The sequence below is a fragment of the Vanellus vanellus genome (assembly GCF_965231255.1).
Source record: "Vanellus vanellus genome assembly, chromosome: 9".
Lineage (NCBI taxonomy): Eukaryota > Metazoa > Chordata > Aves > Charadriiformes > Charadriidae > Vanellus > Vanellus vanellus.
The window spans coordinates 16607105-16624783 of record NC_138914.1 but is presented as its reverse complement, the minus strand read 5'-3'; the positions used below and the strand labels follow the sequence as shown (position 1 = coordinate 16624783).

The 17679-nt window shown below is 36.6% G+C and overlaps 1 protein-coding gene across 1 annotated transcript in view; it reads left to right on the top strand.

The window, feature by feature from the left end:
- The window catches only part of CACNA2D3 (calcium voltage-gated channel auxiliary subunit alpha2delta 3), a gene marked incomplete at its 5' end in the record, with an annotated part of 465227 nt that overhangs the window by 324188 nt on the left and 123360 nt on the right, over positions 1–17679 (top strand). The window contains one exon of the mRNA XM_082487543.1: positions 6038–6055. Within this exon, the coding sequence (XP_082343669.1) occupies positions 6038–6055 (18 nt within the window). The remainder of the gene's footprint in view (positions 1–6037; positions 6056–17679) is intronic.

Sequence of the window (17679 nt, the reverse complement as noted above, 5' to 3'; positions counted from 1 at the left end):
TTTTAAAAACAAGATTGCTAGACAGTGCATTAGAGATTATTCAGTCATTTACGTTAATAAATAGTTATATGTGTTTTAGAAAATGTGTAAAAGCTTCAAAGGGTGGAGCCATTTTATTACAAAGATGTTGGGAATGTATATGTAATTTTTTAGTGTGCTCTGCTGTTTCTTAATTCCAATCTGATCCCTTTGCAGCTCCTGTGTTTTCTCTTTTACATATTTCACAAGAGCTAACTTCTCTCTTTTCTGTCATCTTAGAATTCTTTTTAAAGAGAGAACTGGAATTGTAGTTTTCATCTATATTTTATGACTCTCTTCTCCATAGCAACGTTTACATTTCCTCTGATTGGTATACTTTGCATGCAGAGCACAGTCTATCCTTGAGTAAAACGCTGTAGGTCCTGCAGAATATGTGGTAGCACAGTAAAACAATTATGTGAACAACGAAGGATTTGGTATTGAATCCCTTGAAAAATCAAGTCCTTACAGATGCTGGTTAAGCTGCAGGTTAATGTCACTCTTTTAATATTTATACTGAAATCTTAACATCAGGAACATCCAAGGAGGAGGCTGAATTTTTTTTTCCTTCCTCCATGTATGGATATATTTATCTACAATGCCTCTAGTTCTTACGTGGTCCTGGGAAGTGGAGAATAAGTGCATAGATTGTAAAAGAAAAATTGCCAAAATTGTAATATTTGAATCCTGTATCTTATAGCAACCGAGTAAGTAGATTTCAAAGCAGAAAAATTACATTTTCTGCTAAAAATTGAGAGTTTGAATGTCCTTTCTGTTCTCTGCCAAGTTTTTGCCATTTTGGGGAAGAACGGTGGAAGCCTGCCTAGCAATGTATGAAATGCTTTGCAGTTCTTTATACACATAAATAAACCATTATCTACCCCTACATTTAATTGTATTATATGCCATGAACGGGCAACCTATATTATAGAGTACCTGGTACATGTATGCACTAAGTGTTCTATTCTTCTTCTAGTCTCATTCTTTTCTGAGAAGCTTCACTGATATGTGTGACCTCTTCCTCCTTACAGTGGTGTGAAGCTCAGGACCTCCATGCTTGTCACAATATTTCACACCTTTCCTGAAAGTGTATTTCCAAAAAGTAAAAGTTCTAATACGTACATTCAATGCCAAATTCAGGGTCAGTATGTGACATGTACAGGATGAGTCTAAACATTGCAAACCACCATAAACTTAGCTATGCGCAGATGTTAAATTTGGTGCAGCCCAGAAACTATGTACAGAAATGGTTGTACTATCAAAACTTGATTATTTACTGGCGTGTTTGTATTTAAATTCTTGATTTGTATTATCTGATTATGGAACAATCAATTCAGTAGGGTTGTTAGACTTTTTTTTGAGACTGGTGACATTTAAATTCTTGGCAGGAGAATAGGGCTGTGGAAATGCGGTCAGTGAATGTAAAATTTCTTTATTTTTTATTTCTTTAACCTAGATTCAATAATTTCATGCAATCATTATTAGAAAAACAGAAAATGGAAAATTAATTTCATAGTGATTTATATTATATTTATTTAATAATAGAAATCAGGTTTTTGGTATAACAAGAGACTGTTGAGTACAATTTAGTCTTGCAGGAGATATTTTTATTTTGCTATTCAAGCAAAATGTAAGGTTGAATTTTGATCAACAGAAAGGTAACTTTATAATTCCAGTATGTCTTCCTTTAAGGCTTCTAGACTTGATTTCTTGGCAAATCTGGGACATGCAGCTACATGTCTTTCAAATGAGTTGTTGAAATGGCTATAAAATATTTTAGAAGTGTATGGCCTTTTTGTTTTGGAATTATCATGAAGTCATTTACAAAATCAGCCTTTATGAACTTCTTTTGTTAAGGCTAAAAGGGGACAGACTTTTATGAGGTCTGGCATGGAGTACTTAGCAGAACTACTGGTCCTGTAATACATGCCTCCTGCTTCTAAAGACGGTATTTCAGACCTATCTATGGTTTTATTTGTTTCACTCGTGCTGGCCTCACAGTTATCTGATCCAAGAAATAGTGCAACATCCTTGATGTTGGACTCTTTTGCCTGTTTTGGTTTGTTTTACCATGTTAGTGGCTCTAATTTTTCTTTTTCTGATAATACCAAACACATTTCCATGAAGGGCTCAAAACAATACTAGATTATTTGCAAATGTGGCAAGCATGACATTGCGTGCAATAACAGTACTGAAAAACCTCCTACCATTATTTATTCTGTGTTACATTGTGTGACAGGACCCCAAGTTGACCTGAATTTAGAGGTGGGATTCTTAACACGTCTTACTGGAATCAAGCACACTGTGAACCTCAGGGGGCTTACAGTCTCTGAAGGGTATTTTTTTACAGTACAAAGTAGAATAAGAAAATTTGTTTGCTAAAGAAAATCTGGGTTTTCTGGGAAAGAGAGATTAAAAGAAGAGTTTGAAACCAAATCCCCCTCCGTTTTCCTCACTGTGTCCGTCAAGGCCTTATGCTCTACTCTTGCTGTTTAATCTATTCATCTTTTTTTTTTATGTTGCAGCAAAATTTACACGGTTCCATCAAGATCCCTAGGTCCGCTTTTCTACATCATAAAATCCTCTCGGGTGTCCCCTGGTGCTTATAGGACTGCAGGCTTGGGTCCCTGCCCTACCTGGCAGCACTGCGACCGCCTCTTCTTACTAAGCAGTTGTGTGGAGGAAGGTACATAGGCTCCTCCTCATCCAACCTACAACAACCAGGAGACAAAAAATGGCCAGACTTCCTCAGCCACGGTCATTTTAGCAAAACACGTATTACCCAGATAAACTAGGAGCAAGCAAAACAGATATATGCCCTACCAGGTATCTTCTTTAGAGACAATCACCAGAGGGAGGAAGAGACGCTAATGGAAAACAAATAGGAACAAGAGGTACTTTGGTATGGTTGGAGCTGAATAAAGCCACCATAGTTTACTGTAGGTGCAAGTAGCATAGAAAGACCTACAGTGCTTTTTTGAAGGGGCGGGGAAAGATCACATAGTTTACTGCAAAACTGTGTCTTGGCAGCGTATAAAGCAGACCGCAGGAATCGGAGGTACCCGCTGGGTTTTACACAGAGACAGGCAGTTTTTAGACTATACAATAAAGGGTCAGACCAGAGGACTATTACTATTATTGTTAGGAAAATTATTTGTTTCCTATGGCCTCCCAGAAGGGGTAATGTCAGACAAACCTCTGTAGTTTATTTCAAAGGAATTTGTAGCAATTATTAAACTGAATTGCTGACATGTAGGATCTTGTAACAGCCAAGTTTCAAATCAGCAACAGAACGAAGATTTGTCTGGCTGTAACAAAGACAGATTTATTTATTTATTTAATTTATTTGTAAGGAAAAGACTGTGAGCCTGGATTTTGAAGCTTAGGTGAAAAGTGACAAGAATGCCAGCCCAGGAAAAGCATAATGGAATGTAAATCTTATCTGCCGACCCTATTATTTTTAACCAAAGCTTTGGCTAGTAATATTTCAAGCAAGGAAATATTCTTGATTTTATAAAAGGCTATAAATGGGATTGACAAACTGATTTCAGCAACAGATAATGCAAAACTCTGATTTGTAAACGCTTCTTAATGTGCTCTTGAAAATAATCTCAGTAAGAGCAACAGGGATAGTTTCATATACAAAAGTGTGTAGCATCTAGTTTGTACGGTAATTATTAACAAGAAATCCTCACTTGCATTCCACCTGACTGTCATTCCCTCACATGGCAAAACTTGACCAAACTATATGTATCTGAAAGGGATGTGCTCAAATTAGGAGTAAACTCAAGTTCTGAAAACAAGTAGCAAAAATTAAGCGAGTACTAATATTTGTATAAGGATTCAACTTAAATTTGAAGTCCCAATAGAGCATTGTCTGTATGCACGCATTTGTGGTTTGGGTTTTTGTGTTTATTCAGGTTTTTATGTTCTCCCCTACCTGCTCCCCGCCTCCCCCCCATCTTCCTTGAGCCTATCTCCACTGTATGTGGACTATAAGCTTTCTAATTTAGTTTGAATGTTATCTGGAAGGAAGTATTTCTGCAGTGATGCTTGTGTACTTCACATTGCATATGTTGCCTCGGATGCCTGTACTTGAAGTACTGTTTTGTAGAATATGGCATACAAATTAGCTCATTATGAACACATATTAGTTTGCTATGTGTAGCGGGCTTGGGAAACCCTAGAGTTCTTTACTATTTATTCCAGAGGTGGAAATTTGGACATCATACTTTACTGCGTCTGTCTTTATCTGAGATACCAATGAAAGGATGCTTGTAATTTTTACATGTTTTTAGCAAGAAGGTGTCATTAAAAAAAAAACAAACACAAAAAAAACCCCAAAACAACAAACAACTCCCCAGTTAGAGAGAAAACCAGTTTCAGTACCACAATAGGAAATCTAAAAATCCATATTGCAACTTTCTGCAAAGTTTGAGTGAAAAAAAGAACGCTTACACTTAGCAGAGTCAAAGTAGTTAACAAGTCAAAGACTAATAAGTAGAAAAACTCTAAGTAGAAAAGCTCTAAGTAATGCTTTAAATTCTTACACAGGATTTAGCTTACGTATTTACAGTTCATCAGGTATCTGCAATTTCTGCAGCAACCCTTGTATATCATTCTATATAATCAATTATTTAAACAACGGGCTTTTAAAGAAACACATATAGGTGATACTTTAATGTGACCAGTGCTCATATTTTGCTGTTGCATCATTCAGGTTTTAGGATGAAAGAATTCTACTTGCAGCAATTCTCCCTGCCATGAATTTTCTTACATTTTGTGTTGTGAAAACAGAGAAATTGTGGCTGGTTGCTTTCAGTATTTGTGAATTAGAGATCACATGACAATTCTCTTTCATTTTAGCAGAGTGCTGCTAAAATATGGAAGTTGGTTTTTTCTATTTATTTTAATTCAGAGCAAGAACAAAAGGTCAGTCAAAAGCTCACTAGAAATCTTGAAGGTCTTTCTGTGTTCGGTATTGATTCACCTCCCTCTTTCTATGTTCACCTAATGCCTATAAAGAAACAATTTGTATTGGAAAAAGAAATTTTCTGAGAAGGTGGATTTAACACAAGGCTAAATTGCTGTGTGTGGTGAATTTTTTTCTGAGTATGAAAGTAAAAGGAGAAGAATTCAGAAAAAGGGAAAACCGTATTGTGCCTGTAAGAGTTTATTTTTCTGAGTTCCTCTCCGTTACCTACGATGGGTTTTCTTTTTCCTAAAGTGAAAACGGAACCCATTTTTCACCTCTTGATAAAGAAGGTATTTTATATCTAATGGAGTCTACTGCCTGCTCTCCATGCCTTTTTTACGTGCGTTGTTGCTTACAGTAAATACTGTGCATACAACCAGGTATTACTAATCTTGTCTAAGAACATCTGTGTGATAGAAATATGCATATATGCATAAACTCTTACCTTTTGTTTGCATATATGTACATATAATCATACTTGTGTTTACATACAGAAATGTATTGTTCTATGCATACATTGTTGTCTATTATGCATATATGGTAATATGTTTGCATAAGCAGTCAGTAACTTTCTATTACCATTTTGTTTTTCTTTCCTACTTTAATATGGTAAACTGCTCTTTATGTCAGCTTCATTCATAATAAGTGTAGGTTTAGATGTTTTCAAACCAAGAACGACTGGTTTTAAAACTAAAGCTATCTTTATCTTGAATTATATTTGTGTACAGGAAGATGGAACTACTTCACAGTTCAAGTGTGATACCATATCTGATGAGAAAACAGTCCCTCTCTTAGTATTGTGGTATTTAACAAATTGCATGGTGCTTTTGTGAGACCTAGTAGAGAAGCTGTCAAATAATAAACTAAGTTAATAAGTCCTTACTAAGTTGAATCAATTGGCAACGTAAACCTCGTCTCTCTAGTTTCTTTTCTTTATAATTTGTTTCATATTATGTTTGTGACTTTATGAATACAACAGCTAAACTAGCTGTTCAAATTAATTTAATGAATAATGATTGCTTGTTCTGTTTTGTTGTTTTCCAGCTCCCTCAGGCTCAAAAGGTAAAATATTTTAATCAAATCTTAGTCATTCAAAGTAGTCACCAGTCCTTCATGTTTCCATGGTGTTGTGAGCATAGTACAGTAGCGATCAGTGAAACACTCCACTGTAATGGGGGCTCTGGAGTTGAGCACCAAGAAGGGTAGCTGACATCAAGGCCAGCTAAGGTACTTGCTGAGAGCAGCCCTTCAAACATGAGAGCTATTTTAAAATTATATAGTAGCCTACAACTTTAAAACAACAGGGACGCTATTTTATCAACAATTTGAGATAATAGTAAGGATTAAAAAAAAAAAAAATATCACCCCATTACTCCATGTGAGACATCTCTGGATCATTTTGTCTCTGTTGTAGAGACTGCAGAACCCATGGTATAGCTGGTACCCTTTCACTGCTCCCCACTGTATCTATCAACACACCTTTGAATACATCCAACATTTGACTTCTCTAATAGGTTGCAAACAGTTTTCATATAATATGCTCCTGCCTGTAAATAACTTCTGCATCGATATGGTATATTACCAGAGTCACCACTGCACCTCATGATAGCACAAGGCTTGTGGCAAACTCGAAGAATTGTCTGATGCCTGTTGCATCATCCTTGTGTATTTCACAAATATAATTTAAACTTCCAGAAAACAGGAAATCCAGATAAGCTGTTTCGTGATTTGTGGTGAAAAATATAAAAATGAACAAAAATGAATGGAATATACTGAGAAATAGCAATACTCACTCGTCCATGTCGTGCTTATTGTGCTAGGTAAAGCACCTTTAATAAGAAATGCCATAGCAATTAATTAGTTAAAGTTCACTGTTATTAACAGTCTCGGATGATGATCAAAGTTCAGTTTTTAACGCAAGCTATAGGTTAAGTGATCTTCAATGAATAGCTTTTGCAGAATGATGAGGGCCTTCATGGAACTCAGAACTTTAAAATGGTTACTTAATGGATCTCATCCACTTTTTAATTTAAAAAGCAAGAAATAATGAGCATGGGAGCTTTTATTTATATGATGCTTTGTATATTTGAAATTTCCTTGCTCGTGGAGCTCAGGAAATTCTGTTTCAAATCTGCAGGTAATATGCTATTTGTCCATATGTCCATAGTTTCTTCTTGTGTTTTGATAGTTGCAGAGCCTACCAAATGTGAGGTGGTAACAAAGCTTGTTGCTTTTATTTTTCTTCTGGAAATAGATGCTTTAAAGAAATCTTTTGTTTACAGCTTTCTGGAAAAGTAGAAGGACTAAAAGACTGGCTAGATTGACTAACGTTGGCTTTTTCATGCTCGCTTGCTTGTCTAACAGTTTATGCCCAATGCTTGTCTGAACAGTTTGCAGAAAGAAGAGGCAGAGCGAGTCTATAAGATGCTGGTGCAGAAAGATATAACCAGTCAGGCTGTTTACCAGATCGTGTCACCTGGTGCTGTATTATATGTTCTCGTGTCCACAATTCTGAGCTATTAAATAATGTTCTGGTACAAATTACCCAAGTTTGAGGTTAGCAAAAAAGCACACAGGTTTCACGGAAGGTCAAAAATGCCAATTTTCCGTGTGTTTACCCCTTGAGTAAACTAATGCAGGACTAAAGCCACATATTTTGTATATGTGTGCGTAATGTCTAGTTGACTGTAAACTGCTTTCATACAGAGAGAGAGGAGAGGGGTGGGAAGGAAGGAGTGGAATGGGGAGATACAAGTAATCCAGAAGGGCTTTTGATAGCTTCAGGTAAGAAGTACCTTTTCATAAGCACGGCCTAATAGCTTATGAACAAAACGAGAAGCTCCTGCTATCTGCAAGGGGAAGGGGAGCAGCGCAGGGCTGGTGCGTGCCTTTATGAATGACTTAGTCACTAGTGTACATGTGTTGCCATATGGTGTCTGAACTTGTACTGTATTTTTGTTGGAATCTATGTATCGTCTTGCGAATGTTTTCTCTATAAACATTTCAAACAGTCATGTCTCTCTAAACATGTTCACTTTAATCTTTGAATGATCTGAAAGAAAAATGTGGCATTCCAAGTTTACCTTTACTATTTTATATCTGTTATAAATACTTGGTCATCTCGATGAAATGTGTTATGTCTTTTATGTGAAACACTTTGGCTGCAGTCTTCTCAGTGTTTAGTCAATGTCCAATGGTGATTAGCTATTGATTTTGAAGACCTGTGGGTTCTCAACTGTCTGTGGCAGTGAAATAACAATTAAAACCTGTTACTGTTATGCTATCTGCTCTAAATCAAATTATTGCAAATTCAGAATTGGAGTGCAGGTTAAATGAAGTATGAAGAGCTCGAGGTAGATGTCTGTTGCATTGTGGTATTTGTCTTGAAAAGATCTTTTTTCCAGACAAATGGAAGAAATTAATGTGAATTTTGTATTTCCTTAATGTTGCTTTTCTGCACTTTTTTAGGTAACCATCCCACAAGGCTGTGAAAGTAGTAATAAAACAAACTAATAATTCAAATTTACTGATTCTCAGACATTTTTGGTTTGGCTTCCAAAATGACCTTTATCTTTGAAACACTTTTGAAATCAGCTTTTATAGTCAGTGATGAGAAAAAGCTATTTTTCCTTACTAGCTCAAAAAGGTGTTTTGTTTCCTAGTAGGAAAGCTTTACTTGCTCTCTTGAGCAAACACAGCAGGATTCAAAATCTGTTGTCCTGCTCCTGCTGTGATGTTTTGTTCTACTTAGCTTGTGTGAAGAGGTAGAAGTGAATAAATTAGGCACACAAACCAGAAGCAGACAGTTGTGTTTATGAACATTTAGGAAAGTTCTTTTTAATGGTTCTCACGTGAGTGGAATCGTATTTCCTCCATATCGAAATGTTTTGATGATATTTGTTGCCCAAAAGTTCCTGACAGCTTTCTCCTCTCTTTCTGTGTTATCCCTTAACTTCTGTAAGTAGTGCTTTGCCCTCCTTTTATCTTGATGCTATCATCTTTCAGCCATTTGGGAGCATCATTTATCATTCCCTGCATCATTTACCTTCTTGTACTTTGAAGTGTTGAATTAACTGGCACTGGGAATAGAAAATTTGCAAAGCTACTATTTCATTGAAGTGCATGACTAGGGATTTTAGCATTCTTATAAAAGTTTAGGAGATAATTTGAATCTGATGAAGTACAAAATAATCGTGAAGTAAACATTTTGACCCTAATTTAGCATTTTTTTGGATCTTTTTTCTGCTGACGAGAGGCTATTATCTTGCAGTTTTGTAACGTATATAAAGTTGAGTGATCCATTCAGAAAACTGCATTAAATTTTTCACTTACATGTCAATCGTGATCTTAAATTTAGTTTTCAAATTTTTCTCTCACACTCCTCGACAAGCAAGCTGACTTTTAATAATATTTTTGAGTCAGAAATTTGCAAACTTTAAGTAACTATTTTACAATATGAGGGGGAGTTTGTGTTTCATTTCCGTGTGATAAATACAGAAATGTCTCTCTAACTTAATACATTCACACAGGTTCCTATATTGTCCCAGGCCATAATTTGAATCTAAACCAAAATAATAGCTATTCCTTATTCATGTAGTCTATATAAAACACAACTATATGGTCAAATTCCACTCCTCTGATGCTTCCAGCCTGCCTCATGACTCGACTCAGCACATAAAAGCACAGTACTGGCAGGAGAAGACACCACCTCATGAAGCAAGCCTATGTGGATCGGGGAAAGGAGGAAAGAGGGTGGGTTGGGAAGGTGGTAGGGTTAGAACAAGGTAGTGGAGAAAAAAAAAAAAAAAAAAAAAAAAAACAAAAAACAAAAGCTTCAGCGTGAACCTCTCACATACATCCCTACAGAACTGCTGTCTGCGGTGGGTAGAGCTTCAGCAGCAGCATTGTGGCAACCGCTTTCGACACTGGTGCCTTGTCAGAGGGTTTGCAGTGTTCCCATGCCCCACAGTTTCACCCCACTTCAGTCCTTCTGAATGTAGCAATGTTTCTCCCCTATTTTTCAATTGTTTTTTGTTTTTTTTTTTTTTTCACAAGGCTGCATAGGCTGTGTCAGCAGACCTTCACTTTGACCTATTTCCTCACTTAAGTGCCTTAAGTCTTATTTCCTTCCAGGTCTACGGACCAAAGGTTCCTATGTCAGCATAGCTGCACAGCCCTCCTCAACCAGTTGATCAAGTGCCTCTGTTTAGCCCCATCATATCTCCTAACCTTGCTTTATTTTTTGATTCAGAATGTTAGCTCCAATTTTAAGTTCTGTCCTCTAGATATAATGGCCTATGGACCATTTCAATCTGTTGGTGATTTATTTAAATATTGTGGAAATCAAAGCTCCTGTTGTGGGTGGTGAAAAATCGACTAGGAACACTGTAGATCCAGAGAGATTAGAATTCAAAGGAGTATTATTGGGTTAGAGATTAGTCTATGAGCAAATTTGGGCATCGTTGTGGTTATTTGATAGTTTCCATGATTCAGAATTGGTGGGAGATGAATCTGACTTTACTTGACATTGTTTGTTGCGACAGATGTCCCGTTCCCATGGAAATGCAGTACAGTTATTACAGTCAAGTATAAGCGCAAAAATAAAGAATATGTCAAGCAACAAAAAATTAGTGTAAAAAAATTTCTTATTTTGTTTTGCTAGGCATTGTTTAAATTGAGAAATGAAGACTGGATGGCATTAGCACTATGGGAGCTGACTTCTGAGCTTAGCTGAGCAGTCCTGCTAGGATTTCCTGATACATATCATAGTCACAATAAATCTGAATTTAAAAAAATAATGGTATTTGGGGATTTTAGGTCTAGTATCTTCTTTGATGAATATCTTTTTAATATGGTGAAAGTTGGTGAAAAAATTCTAGAAACCCTGACACAAGTTCATCAGTAACAATTAGGGAATGTGTATATTTAACAAAATGTAAAAATACCACTTTGTAGCCAGCTATAGTGAAACAATATTGCATATTATCTTTGAAAAAAGTCAGGAATAGCATCTGAAAAAGGGTAAGGGCTTTGTTACTGTCCTTACTTGTTCGCCCGTCTCAGGAGACATCCACTGGTCTGTCGCTGGTAGAGCCCAGCTTTGTTTTAATCATTGCACATTACATGTAGACAAGAATAACATTGTGTTAACAGTAATAGATATGGACACTGCTAACTCTGTGTCAGAAATTGTGGACAACCTACTGTAAGTCTTCTTGACTGTACACTTCTAAGGAAAATGTTTCAGGGATCCTCCTCAAATTCCTACTGCCGTAACGGAAACCCCTAATGAAATGGATATTCTTTCTTGTATATGTATTTCTGGAGTAATTCTGGAGTCTGCCTTAATCTTTTTCCTGGGAGATGGAAGTTAGATGTGAGGCTAAACTCTCTTTGGTTTATATGCTTCATGTGAGGAGTAAGTGAATGCTTGCTTATTTGTTGTTTCTGGAGATATATTTGGGGTTGTTCTGAGGAGGATAACCCTGTACAGCAAGGGGTTAACGGGAAAACTGTAGCAGTTAAATCTATTTCTAAAATAGAGAAGTTTTTCTACAATTATAAAACTATCACTGCTAGGCATTATAGATAGTGACTTTCTCAGAGAGTAAGTTCTGTTTCTTTGTTCTAAACGGCCAAGAGTCATTTAGCCTGGGAATGCATTTTTTCTTCGTTTGTGAGATGATTTTTAAAGGTTTGTTATGGTTTGCTAAGCATTTTATCAAACTGAGTGTCCACGGCCCTTGTATAGGTTCCTGCCGAGGACCGTTACCACTAGGTCTTTTCAATAGAATAGCTTTCTGGGGCAAACCACTAGTGCTGTCTCTTTCAGTCATCGTTTTAGATGGTAGATGATCACTTACAAAATCCTGGGATCTAGTTGAAAACTCTGTTTTCCTTTGAGGGTCTATTTTTAGTTTTTCTTGCCAATGTCATGCAAAGTAGCCTAGCGATTCTTACACAAAACGTACTGGTGCAAGTTGGAGAAACTACAAGAACTTAAGTTTCCGCAATGGTCTTAGATGAACATGTAGAAAAATCAATATTCCATAGCATAATTCATCAAAACTTCAAATTAACTGCACTTAAGCATTGAAATACATGTGGTTTTATTCTACCATTGTAGTCGTGAGTTTTAGAGAGCCATAGGAGCAACAACAGTTAAACTACTTGAGTTTATGTGAGGATATCTTTCCAGACTTGAAGGAATAAGAAACATCTGAGGGGCTTTACAGTTCAGTAGTCTCCCATCAGCATATATACCCTTATGCATGAATCCATGCACATTTAATATTCTACTGAACTGAGTTCCCATGAATTGTTATTGCACCAGTTTGAGGTTTTTGTAGGTTCATTATCCAGTCAAACACTGTCAAATCCCTGGCATTTCATAGGTCTTTGAGGCTAAAGTTGCCTTGTATTTTTCTTGTAATGGTGGTTCTGCTTAACTATTCCCAGAATCACCTAACAGAAGTCGTCTACTAGTTTTACTCATGTTGTAAAAGAGATGGTAATACCTTCTGCTAAGGTCAAGAAGGAAAGAAAATTAATTGATGATGATTTTGAGTGGAAGATAAAATCGGAAGATTAAACTGAGGTTTGTTTTGTTGCTTTTGGTTTATTAATAAACCCTAGAGGGAATTATGTTATTGTGAGTTTATATTCTTAGCAGAACATGAACTTTGTTGTGTATTCAAATGTAGAACTAAATCAGAAATTAACAGCTCAGCAGAAGGGTAGCAAATGGAAGAACTTTTGAAATGGCTGGTGGAACAACAGCTGCTGCAATATGAGAAGTTAATTGTACTGAAAAAGAGATGCTCATTCAGCATAGGGAGGAGTCCTTTTTCTGGTTTGTGGAGGAGAAACTTGAATGTGAAAAAATACCTTACTGCAAAGGAACTCTGCCGGTGTATACAGGCTCTGCCTGGGCTCAGGGGCTCCAGTGCATAGTGTGCCTGTGCCACTGTAATGAGCCTTCACATTGCTTTCACGTCACTACGGAGGATCAAACCACTGGCGTAGACAGCAAAAGTCCCTCGAGCCTCATACATTATTGGGGACTCCCCAGACACAGCCACTGGTCCTATCCTGTGTGAGGAAATAGGCAGATCAATACTGGTCAATCGATCGGTCTGACTAGTAGAATGGTGAAGGTTTGAGAGAACTGAATTTAGAGAGGAAGCACAGACTGATTGTGTTTATGAAGGAAGATGCCTTCGTATATAAACTGGCATAGACAATCTGTGTTTCCTCTCGTGAAGGTGCTTCCTGATTCATTAAGGGAGATGCTGATTACAGCACTTATCCACTGCAGTCCTTAATCAAAATGAATCAGTTGGAGAACAACTTAATTGCATTGGAGCAGAAGAAAGGGAACTGAATTTTAGGTCGTTTCTTTTTTTTCTTTTTTCTTTTTTCTTTTTTTTTTCCTAAATGGTGACCACTGTGTTTTATGAGGCAGCCTGCTTCCCCATATTACATTCCATGCTTGCAAAAAAAAAAAAAGAAAACATGCCAATATTCGGATGGATAAACAGTTTCTTGAGTAAAATGTCTTTGCAGAATTTCTGTGACAAGATAAACTCAGGGTTTTGTTATGAAATGCCTAAGGCTGCTGTAAACACCCTAATTTGGCTTTTGGAAAAAGCAGGAACTTCTTTCTATTCTATGGGGAATAAATATCTAACAGAGTAAGGCAGATGTGAAAGGCCAGGCACTCAGTGCCGTACTGCATATAATCAGAGTTCTGTATTGCGTAGCATAAAGATGACTTACTCCGCAAGAGCGGAGGGATGCTGATGCCAGACATTTAAGATGGTTAGTGCTTTTGTAAATATTTATCTAAATAATAGGAAAATATGTGTAAATATAAATAAATACTTATTCTATAAATATAAATAAATAAAAAATAACAATGCAGGCCTGACCCCATTTGCCTTTTTAAAGAAATTACTCTCTAAGAAAGTGACTTTTATTTATTTTCTCATTTCGTTTTCATTCGACTAATTTTAATTTGCTGACTGAAGCATCTGACAATGTCTGAAGCATTGCTCTGGAAATCTTATCTTTTATTTGTGTTAGTTTCCTTCTGTTTCCAGTAATCCAAAAGCAAGAATTTGAAGAAACCGGAATTCACATCCACTTCTGAAACCAGGAAGTGCTTTCTTCAAAAATTGCGAGGGACCTTAACAAGCTCGTCTGCACAGATACGTTTAAGTAGAACAAAATTCTGAGTTAGTGCGCAGATAACATCACTGGCTTAAAACTGTTAAACTGTTCTTCAGTGATTACTTTATTCCTAAAAAGGCAACAACAATTAATAGCTGCCTAGAATTTTCAGGGGCCTAATGAAATTAGATGCCCAAGTCCTGGCAGAGGTATTTGGAAACTAAAATTCCTGAAGCATCTCTGAAAATGTCATCCCTAGGAAATGGCAGCAATATCCAACCAAACCGTTATTTGAGACTATTTTTGTACTATTCCAACAATTTTGATTTGGTTCCATCTTATACCCTGCAGGATGTTGTACTGAATCCGGGAAGTGTTTAGATGTATTTGAATGCTTCTGCTTATATTGTTTAATTTTATAGCAAAAAATACCGAGCAATAAAATGTTTCAAAAGGCACTTCAAAGCACATACCTTCTCCTTAGTTCACATCTGTTGGTAGCCTTAAGCGCTGGACCTTTCCAGTGGAACTTTTATTTTCCGGGAGGGTTGGGGATGAGGCAGCTTTTGTTTCCTTACCTTTTTCTCGATATTATGTAACTACTTGAAGGAAATAGTAACACAGTAATTGATATGCTGCTAAATAGATAAGAGAGAGGACTTCAATGTCAGTCAGAGCCTATGTGAGTTTACTAATATGGTGCCTCAGGTAAAGAATAAGCTTGACACTTCTCAGGGATATAAAGATTGAAGAAATAGAAAGGAGCTCGATTTGTTAATACTTAGTCTGATGCGTAAAGAGACATTATTAAGCACTGGAAAAAACCAGTGTACTAGTAGAGGGGAATAGAAGAAATAGAAATTTGAGAGTGGAAGAAGGATTCAAAACAGTGTTGGAGGAATTGGAAGTTATTAGTGACTCTGCATATATATTTAGATGAGATTCCAACATTTGGGTGAACTTTGGTTCAAATGAATCCGTATTTGTGAACACATTGGTCTGCCAGCAACATTTTGTTTCAGCAGAAACCATATACGTAACAAACATATTATTGTTTGAATACATTTTTGTCAGCCCTTACTCTGTTTCCCATGAGCTCTGCCAACCCCCAGAACAGTGGGGCTTAGTAAGGATGAACCAAGTAAGCTTAGCGCGTAGCTTTAAACAACTTTGAATAATCAGACTGTGGGGAGTTATTATGCCACATAAAGCATAGCTTTGTAAAAATGGCAGTAACTATTAGTATTAATTACTCTTATTAGTTATTCCTAAGAGACTGGAAGGACAAAATTGGATAAGGTACAGCCTATTTAAAGATTGAAATTAAATTCATGGTGCTTCACATTTCAGTCATTCCCAAGGACCCTTCACCGTGTGTAACTAGTAACCATCCATCTGGTGACGTTATTGCATTATAGCAGGATAAGTGTCATTCTCTGTATGTGCCAATAAGAGTAAAAAAACCCAATCCTGATTCTATGAGTAACCAAGTTATTTGTTGCCTGCTTAGAAGCATGCATTTTGTGCTTATTAAAAAAAACAAAAAAAAAAAAAAACAAAAACAAAACAAAAAAAAACAAACAAACCAAAAACTCAAAACAACAAACAGTTATTTTTCAAAATGTTTCCTGTAAGAAATGTTTGACTACACTATTTTCTTCTTAACATGCCTACATAATTCTTTTCTCAGCCTGTGACTTTGTGATGTCCAGGTGATGAGTCTGGGAATCATAAGGATTGTCTGCGTTTTCTTTTGGGGAAAAACAATAATTGAGTAACCAAAGAGTTTATTACTAATTACACAATAACATGATTTTTTAAATTTAGTAAGACCATTCAGAGACTTTATCATTATATATTCATTTTGTCATTCTGAATTTGTGATATTTAACATTTTTCATTAAGCATTAACTTCTAATTAAATATTTGCTGATGATTTAAAAAAAAAATCCTAACCAGTTCTGAGGATATCAGTGATACATGTTCATTCTGAATGTAACTAACATCAGCTGAAGCTTTATCAGTGATTAGAAAGCATATTACTGTTTGTTTTTTTTTTCCTCAGAATCCCTAAGTTTTTCAAAAACTTGCATGAGCTGTTACAGAGTTCTGCTGTATGTGAGAAATTGGCAGACTGGCAAAGCAACAATGCAAAATACCTAGATCATGGCTTCCTTTGCAATTTTTTCATGGACTCTAGCATTAATTGTCCTAGCAGAAATACCCAGTGGCTAGCATTCTACTATTTCAAAGTATTTCTGCCAAAATGTCATTGCCCAGGGAATAAAACCATGCTCCTCCCCAGCACATAATTCCTCACAATCTAACAATTTTTGTGAAATAAATACTGCAGCTTGAGTTGGTGAAAGATCACAAATACAAGTCATCTATCATCCAGTTATTTGCTGACTCCACTTATGGAAGTGGCCAACAACTTATTCATCTGCCAAACAAACAAAAAACCAAACGGGCTGGACTATAAGATTGCACTTTTAGAGAAATGATGGCAACAGCCAACCCTTGGTGGTATTTGTAGATATCATAATTACACGGCAATCATTCTCTGCATGCTTCCATAGTTAGTTTTGAGAGTTAATGACCTGTTCTCTCAGAATTTCCCAGGAAGTCCAGACTGGGGGTTTTTTTGGTTTTTTTTTGTTTGTTTGTTTGTTTTCTCCATTTAAAGAATTTCAAACACCCTAAAGCTTTACTGACAGTCCCTTGGCTTCAATCCTATCCAATAAATTGTTTCTAAGTAATCTCTTGAGAGTGAGTGGACTCGTAAAATAGTACCGTACTGATATTTGACAAATACATAATGTCAGGCAAGGACAACCCTGGGCAATCATATAAAAACTCTAAACGCTCCAAGATGTCACCCCATAATCAGCAGAATGCTTTTTCACTTCCTGGTGTTCATGTGTTTGGGACTATTGACTGTCATACCACAGAAGGCTCCTCTCCATACAAATCATGTCCGCGTGCTTGACTGTACTACTCTGGCCAAGGAGAGTAAATTCTTACCCTAGTTCAGCCGCGTTTGACTTTCCAGTGCAACCTCTGAACTTCCAGTGTTTCCTGAGTTGTTTTTGTTGTTGGTGGTGTTTTTTGTTGTTGTTGTTGGTTGTTTAATTTAATAACATACTGTTGCTTAATAGTTCGAGGATTATATCAGGGCTGGAAATACCTCTTCTTATTGAAAAGGAAAACAAACCAAAAAAAGCTTACATCCTTATCAGATGTAAACTTTGATCCTAAACTCCATTTCTGTTCCTGTCTGATGTCTGCAAACATTCCTCCTCACCGTGAGATAGTGCCAGGCTTCAGGAAATATACTTGTCTGGGAAACTGAACCCCCCCCTGAAGCAGACTGGGGGCTGCAAGACATGTAATGTTCTAGATTCTCCTGCTTTGTTAATGTGAAACATGCTTCATAAAATGTCTTGGTCATAATAGACGACTTCTGTTTTGAAAATCTGGGGAGTTGATAGCTGTTGCTTCACTAATAAAAAAAG